The sequence below is a fragment of the Polyodon spathula genome, chromosome 6 (assembly GCF_017654505.1).
Source record: "Polyodon spathula isolate WHYD16114869_AA chromosome 6, ASM1765450v1, whole genome shotgun sequence".
Lineage (NCBI taxonomy): Eukaryota > Metazoa > Chordata > Actinopteri > Acipenseriformes > Polyodontidae > Polyodon > Polyodon spathula.
The window spans coordinates 40,363,355-40,372,388 of NC_054539.1; the positions used below are offsets into that span (position 1 = coordinate 40,363,355).

The 9,034-nt window shown below is 38.5% G+C and overlaps 1 protein-coding gene across 2 annotated transcripts; it reads left to right on the forward strand.

Moving 5' to 3' along the window:
* The first annotated feature begins 220 nt into the window (after window positions 1-220).
* LOC121317180 (zinc finger and BTB domain-containing protein 18-like) lies at window positions 221-6,854 on the forward strand. Of its 2 annotated transcripts, none has more exons than XM_041252843.1 (2): window positions 221-304; window positions 4,269-6,854. In XM_041252843.1, exon 2 carries the CDS (start codon window positions 4,283-4,285, stop codon window positions 5,954-5,956), a length of 1,674 nt encoding a protein of 557 aa, XP_041108777.1. In that variant the 5' UTR covers window positions 221-304; window positions 4,269-4,282; the 3' UTR covers window positions 5,957-6,854. The 2 variants fall into 2 exon arrangements, with proteins under 2 accessions (XP_041108777.1, XP_041108775.1); XM_041252841.1 differs by lacking the exon at window positions 221-304 and adding an exon at window positions 2,010-2,182.
* Window positions 6,855-9,034: the final 2,180 nt, after the last annotated feature.

Sequence of the window (9,034 nt, forward strand, 5' to 3'; positions counted from 1 at the left end):
CTTTCAATTTGTCATTGTCTTTTCTCGGCCGGCTTGATTGGCTTCTGGGCTGCCAGTCATGTGCTTCCCTTCACAGTGGGTTAAACTGGAGAGTTGATGATGAGCAGCAACAGATCGGAAACATCTGGCTGCTGCAGCTCGTGTCTCTTTTAGCTCGTATTTCTGCCTCAGCGGGCTGTGTTATGGGGAGCTGCTAAAAGTCATTGTAGTTTTTTTTTTTTTTTTTTTTTTTTTTTTTTTTTTTTTTCTTCTTCACATTTCTGGAGTGTTTGCTGGTTAGGAAGGAAACAACTGGACCTTATCTGTAAGTAAAATTATCAGCAGAGTCGTCTTTTGGGAGAGGGAGCAAGAGCACGTTTTAAGGGAAAAAGTAAAGGGCTGCTTTCTAAACCGTTGGCTATTTTTTTAAAATTATTTAATCGTTTAATACTATTGGAAGGGTGTATGTTACCGGGTCGTAGAGCAGCAGCAGGCCCTCGTGAGGCAGCCAACATTCGCAGTCATGCAAGCAGATCGGTTGGTTACTCTGTGTGTGTGCGTGTGTGTGTGCGTGCGTGTGTGTGTGCGTGTGCGTGTGCGTGTGCGTGTGCGTGCGTGTGTGTGTGTGCGCGGGTGCGGGTGCGGGTGCGTCTCTGTTGTGGTTTTTGTTGCACAGCTGTCTACGTGTAGTAGCAGCAGCAGCAGCAGCAGCAACAGAACCAATTAACAATGCTGTTGGTGTATTTCTGCTTTTAAACGGAGGGTTAGTGAAGAAGGGAAGTCACTAATAATCGTGTAAGCTTTTCAAAGTTTGGAGAAGTAAACGGTTAACCTTTGCGTCTTGGTCATTTTAATGTTAGTTTTTCTGTGAGAGTGAGTAAGGTGGTGTTGACAGATTGCTGAACCACTGAACACAAAGTCCTACCTCCAGTAGTATGCATGTATTTATTAATATTTAGTTACTCTTATCTAAAACACGACAGAATTTATTGCATTATTGTAGAGCATGTAATGTAAACTGTAAAAAGTAGTAGAAGTACGTTGTGTTAATTATATTTATATTTAACACAGTGCTCCATTAAATGTATTCAGTGGGCTGGTTTCTAGGCGAGTACACACATACAATTACGATCATTTCAAATTGAAAAACCTTTAGGAATCTGGATGCGGAGACCTACTGTAGTAGGTTGCCAAATAAGGAAATGGAAGATGAATGAGTTCAGTTAAGAGAAATTAGCTAAATAAAAGATAAGCGGGTAGCATGACATATTGAAACATTTATACATGTTGCCTGTTTTTATGTTTTAAGGAATGTGTGAAATATGTTTGGCATAGAAACACATTTAGGATCAGGTGCTGTACTGTACATTATTTTGGATGTTTTAAAACCTTTTATTGCAATTTTTGTCAAGGCATTGGCCATACACTGCTGCAGTTGTTTCGCTGTTTAACAGGAACTTTGTTAACTTTAACTGAACCACTATATGAGAAATGTTTTATTAATTTAGAAATGCTTACATTTTACAAATATCTTATCTTTCTTATATCCTGTATTGTGGCTTTTTGGTCAGGTATTCAAGTAAGTTACAAAAAAAAGTATTAAAGAAAAGAGTTACAGGCACGCTAAAGCATAAATTAACTCAGAAAGCAATATCAGCTGCTCAATCTGTCAGTTGCAAATGTGGACTGTTTATGGCTACTGCAGGGAAAACTGAGAAGATGTTTGTTTGCTGCAGTAGCAGCAGGGCAACAGTCAAGAGTCTCAATTTTCACATTTATTTTTCTAAACTTTTTTACTAACCAACATGTTAACTAAGAAAATTGGTTTTTAATAGATGTTAGAGATACCTAATTTCACACAGGGAAAAAAAAAGAAAAAAAAGTTCTCCAAAGAAGGGGCTGGTGGCAGAGTGTGGAGGAGTAGCATATGGCATTAAAAGGAGCACAGCTGGAGGTAGCATTTCCATCTGAACATGATGTCAGAGCAGCTGACAGCCTGCTACCCCCAGCCTTTTATTCTAACACACAGACAGGGAGTTAGTGTGTGCAGATCTGTGTGAGGAGAAGGTATCTCATTCCCTTCCAACATCATCGCCACTTTGCAACTGTCTCTCCTGGTCTGATTTTCTCACCAATTCAGCAACAGAGCTGGAGCCAGCAAGGTTAACAGCACAGGACTTAATCAAGTTTATGCATACAGCAGGTATGGAGCTTGTTCGTGGATGGATGTTTGTTTGTGTGTGTGTGTGTGCTTGAGTGCGTGTGTGTAAAATGTCGCTTGGCTTGTCCGTTTACTGTGGTTCTTTGAAAAAGAAATTAAGAATTTGGTAATGAGACAGCAAAGTCTCCAGACTGATGAAATCTGGAGGCTGAAAATTGCCAGATCTGTTGGTAATCCCAGTTTTTGCTTTGAATGGTGATTTGCATTAAGATTATATTAACTTTTTTGTTTTCAACAAATTCGGCTAGAGTTAGTGTAGTTCAAGAATGGGTTTTTGCCCTAGTACAAATGTGTTGCTTTTTTCTTTCCTTTTTTGACAGTATTATTCTTTTTTGGATAAAAAGAAAATAGGTGCAGTCATCTGTTATACTTTTAATATATACTTTTTAAAATGTAAAAATTAAAAAAAAAGAAGCTTCAACAGTGCATAACTAGTTTTTGCATTTGTTTTTGTTTTGCGGTTAACAATACACCCACTTTAAAAAAAATAAAATGAAAATTAGATCTTTAAAAAAAATTGCAGTACTTTTACATAAATGTTTCTAGCTTTGTGCTTACAATCTTATTTCACAAAAGACATTTCTAATTTTTCTTATTTCTAAATTTGCAAGATAATTATTTGAAAGCATTTTGTTGTGTGTAGTGACTAATTTTAGGACTTGCAGATTTGAGCTGCCTGAATTGGCCAGACAGCTGTAATCGCACTCTTATTCTTAATCTCTTTATCTGGGCAGCAGCTGCCATATGGCCACAGTCAGCTGGATCAGATGTTTATAAGCTTCCTTCTTCGTCCCTCTGTCCTTTCAGCCTCCTAATTTGATCGCTGCTACCTTGTGAGCTGCCCTGCAATCTTTATTTTTAGCCATCCTTAAGGATTAGGATTGATGTGGACTACAGGGCACTTAAAGTGATTGTGTTGTAAATCTGGTGGGTTCTGTGAAATTAGTATCTTTTTTTTTTTATTGTTATTTATTTCCGTATAAAAGGTATTATAATTGTGAGCAGTTCTTTGACAAAACCAATGAGCAAATTACAAACGTGAAATAATGACTATCAGCAAGTTTTACAATCTGTTTCACCTTGGTTTTTAGATGTGAACGATACAGATTTGTTTGTAACAGGTGGAGGATTGTGTTGATTTTTCAAGTCTCCGCTAAAGATCCTATAAGTATGCTTGTTATTTAACCAAATTAAAGTGTGGGCAAAGTGAAATACTAACATTTTATTGAGGATCCAAATTGACATTTTCTGGGAAAAAAAATAAATACAAACATTTTTTTATAAGAATAGTTACCACAAAAGTGTAGATTACATAGAGGCTACATTGTGCTTGATTCTGTACAGCATGTTAGCCAGAAGCTTGTTACCTAAAACCTGTGTCCAAAGTAGGTTATATTAAAAATAAACGTAGCCTAGCAAAGACCACAGATTGCCATGTTTGTGAAACTGCAGTAACTGTTTGCAAGAGTTGTTTTATGTGAGAAATTACGCTACAGAAACATAACATTTTAAACAGAAGTGCTATGAATTGCTTTTTGCATTAGATTTGGAATAACAGTTTTTGTTTTGAAAATTAAGTTTATCTTTAGACAATGCACTGTGTAATTTTTTTTATTTATTTATTTTTATTATTGCTGTATAAGAAGCAATAAATCTTCAAAACAGTAACGTGGAAGGGGGTGATTTATCAGTATACATCTGTTTTTATTATTTTTTTATTTAAAAACAATATGTCTTGAACTTTAATATTAAAAGTGAAATTATTTAAATAACTAAAGAGAAACCTTAAGTGTGTGCAAAAAAGCTATTTGAATCATATTGTTTTTTTGGGTTTTTTTTAAGTATTAGGAAAATCTTGAAATAAATAGGCAGAATCTATCTATGTCTGGAATGTGTGTGTGTATGTGTGTACGCACGCACACACATCTATATGTATTTTCCCCCTGAGAAATGTAGAGTGGTCTGATATAGGGTGAGGTGGGGAGAGTTTTATATAAAAGGCTGAAACAAAACAATTGTTGTTCTAAGAGGGCACTAACATCTGCTGTTTTTTTTTTTTTTTTTTCAGGTTATGAAGACAGCATGGATTTTCCAGACCACAGCAGACATTTGCTACAGTGTCTGAGTGAGCAGAGACATCAGGGTTTTCTTTGTGATTCCATTGTGCTGGTCGGCGATGCCCAGTTCCGAGCCCACCGTGCTGTGCTGGCTTCGTGCAGCATGTACTTCCACCTCTTTTACAAGGACCAGCCGGACAAAAGGGACATTGTTCATCTCAACAGTGACATTGTTACAGCCCCGGCTTTCGCTCTCCTGCTTGAATTCATGTACGAGGGGAAGATCCAGTTCAAAGCCCTCCCCATTGAGGATGTGCTGGCTGCCGCCAGCTACCTCCACATGTATGATATAGTCAAGGTCTGCAAGAAGAAACTGAAAGAGAAAGCCACGGCTGATGCAGACAGCACTAAGAGGGAAGAAGACGCCTCCAGCTGCTCCGACAAAGTGGAGAGCTACTCGGAGGGCAGCAGCTTGAACCCAGCAGGCGAGCTCCTACCCAGCGATGCAGAGGATGATGACTCTGAAAGCAACAAGAGAGACTTTCTCCCTGAGCATGGGAACATGTGGATGAGGTTGCCCTCTGACTCTGTGGGTACCCCTCACACTGGTGGCAGCAGCAGCAGGGAGGCAGAGATGCACACAGCAGCAGCTGGAAAAACTGAAACAGCCTCCAGTCCCTGCAGCTCGACTGGGTCTTTGTCTCAAAGGTCTGTCACCTCCAGGAGGGTGTCGGCAGATGCAGACTGTGTACTGGACTTGTCCGTCAAGTCAAGCCTGGCAGGGGGTGGTGGAGAGAGTCTCTCTGGAAACAGCCCTTACTTGTGTAGCCCAGTGGCAGTGGCCCCAGACAGTTTGCAGAACAGCCTGGTGCAGGTAAAGGTGGAGAAAGAAGTGGCTTCTGACGAGGAGGACTTGGGCAATGGTGATTACGAGATGGAACACAGTGGTGGGGCAGCCACTAGGAAGGCACTCCCAAGCACCAACGGCGGGGGCCACCATCACCACCTCAACCACAACCACCACCATAGCCGGCTCCATTACGAGACCACCACGTCTCACCTTTCTGCCATCCGTGAAGCTTCCCTGTCCAGTGAGCTGGACCGTGAGGACAAGGCAAGCGAGGATGACGAAATGCTAAGCCCAGAAAGTGAGCGGGCCCAAACAGAGGCCACCAGCATAGACAGCGGCCTGCTGCCCTACATCTCCAACATGCTGAGCACACCCCACAGTCAGATCTTTATGTGTCCCCTGTGCAACAAGGTCTTCCCCAGCCCACACATCCTGCAGATCCACCTCAGCACACACTTCCGTGAGCAGGAGGGTGTGCGCACCAAACCGGCCAGCGATGTCAACGTGCCGACCTGCTCCATCTGTGGCAAGACTTTCTCATGCATGTACACCCTCAAGCGGCACGAACGGACCCACTCGGGTGAAAAGCCCTATACCTGTGCCCAGTGTGGTAAAAGCTTCCAGTACTCTCACAACCTGAGCCGGCACGCAGTGGTGCACACCCGTGAAAAGCCACATGCGTGCAAGTGGTGTGAGCGCAGGTTCACGCAGTCGGGAGACCTGTACCGACATATCCGCAAGTTTCACTGCGAGCTGGTGAACTCACTTTCGGTTAAAAGTGAAGCACTAAACTTGCCCGCTGTCAGGGACTGGGCTATAGAAGATAGCTCTCAAGAACTCTGGAAATAAACTATATGAATTATTTACATAAAAAGACATACATTATAAATAAATTGGGCAGAGGTATGTTGGAAGGGGGTGTGAGAGAGAACATGGTCATGAATCAGTGATGTTTCTTGTACTTCAGTTGCATTTCAACCTTTTACTGCTACACTGCACTTTAGTAGCAAATGAAAATGTTACTATTTAAGCTAAAACATTTTTTAAAAAAGTCCTGATTGAAAGGAAGCATATTCATTTTTTTATTTACGTTTTTCTTTTGTGAAAATCGAACCCCCTCATGTACATTTTGTGTGAGACATGTAGCCCCCTACATGTACATGGTATGACATATTGAACAAGAAAAATTACACTAAATAGGTACTGTCAACCATTTTTTATAGTGCTCTACTGTAGTTTAAAATTAAATGATAAAATGCATTGAATGCTACAATATCTATCATGCAAAGCCCTTGAGGGAAGCATGGGGGGGGGGGTGATATACAGATACCTACCTTGTTTTCTTGTGCTACTGCAAAACATGACTGATGATGGACAAAAGGTAACCTATTTAATGTATGTTATCCCTTTTCAAATGAGCTGTAGGTTTCTCACAAATGGGAAGCTTAGCACAGATTTTTAAAGTTTATCATCAATCAATAACAAAGTAAACTTCAGTCCTCTGTGTAGATTTCTACGGGTTGCCAAGAGTTTTCTATTTAAGAATGGATGCTGTAGTCCTACTCTACTCCAAACCCTGTATATTAAAATGTGAATTGCTGTTCTTGTCTACTGTAAGTGATCAAATACTTGACAGGTTGAGCTAATGCTTTTAGTTCAACCTGTTCAAAATTTAAATATTACAACTACAGAAAATGCATGAGTTTCAATATTTATTTTTGTTTATATACTTTTGTGTTTTTGTTTGTTTGTTTTTTGTTTTTTTTTTTAAATTAACTGCGTTATTTAATTCCTAAATATTAGTTTTTTTATTTCTTATTAATAAAATTAGAAGCCCCATTGAAATGTTCATTGGGGCTATGAAGAACATTAAGAATGCACTGATTCTTTACATTTTTTATATATATATATATAGATTTCAGTAGCAAAGGTATATAATTGTAGGCCTCTGTTAGAAGAAAAACAAGTGAAGATTACGTTAACATTAACATAATAGCCTTCTGAAGGTGTTTTAATTATATGCAGGGGTCCCTGATTGACCCAGACATATTTCTATCATGGACTGTTGTGTTGGATGAGAATTGCTGTCTGTGTATCTGTCACAAGAATGGGTGGCAAGTGTTTTTTTTTTTTTTTTTTTTTGGTTTCTCAGTCCTGTCAGAAACAACCATGAGTGACCATTGAATTGATAGCAGATGCATCATGTTTTTTTTTTTTATTAATATTTTTGTTTGGCACTTGCAACATACTTTCAAAAGTTGTTTTTAACCTTAGTTTTGGAGAATTGTGGTCGCAAGCTAGTTGCTGTACCCTGTTAAACCTCAAGTGGATAAGTAGGGACAGTAATTTCTAGCGCATTATTCAACTAAACTAGTTCCAGTTGTGTGCCAAATGCATAATAGAAAATACTTTCACTGATTGATTTAATTTAATCAATCACTTGTTCATGGTTGTAGCCCAGGTCACTGTGAACACACAGCTCTGGGTACTATCATAAACATGCTGTACATTGTATCCAGAGATGTTTAATTTAAATATGCTACTGCACAACTAGCGACAAAACAAGGCTGTTTTTCCTGAAAGAACGTGAATAAGTTAGATAGCTCTTTGCTTCAGCTGAATGGACTGGTGAGCCCTGGTTGATGTGGGGGGCTGATACAGTAGGTGTATCTTAGCAGCAGAAGCTGCAGCAGCCTGACGTGTGGCTCTTGCAAGCAACACAGGGCAAAAGTGTTTTGCACAGTGTTTGTTTTCTCTCTCTTGCACTCACAAATAAGGTATTTGAGAGTAGAACGGAAGTCTTAGCCGTGTTTCTTTTTTTTTTTTTATTATGTTAAAATGTACTTGACCGCTTATTTTTGTGCAGAAGGGAATTATTGGGAAAACTAAAATAGTGTATTAATAGACTATTTCTGATAAATATATTATCTATATATATATATATCTAATATATATATAATATATATATGTATTTGGGCGGGGGGGGTGCGCCATTATTTAAAAAATTAACTTGACACTTTTTACCGGAGATAAGCATCTCCAGTCATTGGTTACTTGAAGAGCTTAAATAAACATTCAAATTTGCAAGGGAGGAAGGAAGAAATCTGTAGATCAGGACAATCCTGTCTTTAAGAAATAAACAGATTTTTTTTTTTTTTTTTTTTTTTATTATTTAAAGATTGTTTTTTTTTTTTTTATTGGTATTCCCTGTAAGAGTAAGATTCTGTTTGACATTGTTCATTTGTTTTCTGGATTTAGGCTGACGTTTAGCTTTGACAATCATAGTATGTTTTATTTTCATGAGGGGAGTAAATTATAACGCTGTTTAGTTTTGTACTTTTTTTGGTGTGCTGTTGGTGACATTTTTTAATCGTGTGCTGACTGCAATAAATGATATGCCCCTGAGAAATCATTTTTGTCATAATTTTTTTTTTTTTGCATGTAGTTGAAATATTTCAACAGCAATGCAAACTTCTGATTACTTGTATTGCCAATGGCATTCTGTGTGTTCTAGAGGTTGTTTTTATTATGATCCATAAAGTCAACTACAAAGTTGTTGATTGTTAGTTACACATTTTACATTTCCGTATGTATGTTTTCTGTGTAGATTAATATCCAAGCTTGTGGGTTTATATTATTAAATCAGACTTAAATTCTTACAGAACACAAAACATTTGTCCAAACACTAATTAAAAAAAAGATTGCGGTTTACAACATACAAGCAGCTTTTTGTTATGTTCCTGTACAGGAGGCTGACACACACAGGTTAAATAATGTGTTCTTGCAGACAGTATTCCAGTCACGTGCATTGGAACACAATATGGAATTACAAGTAATCTGGGCCGTCGTCGCTAAATTTCCCGACATTTATTTTGATATTTCAGGTTTTATTTTCATTATAGCATGCAAAGCATATCATCCTACTTT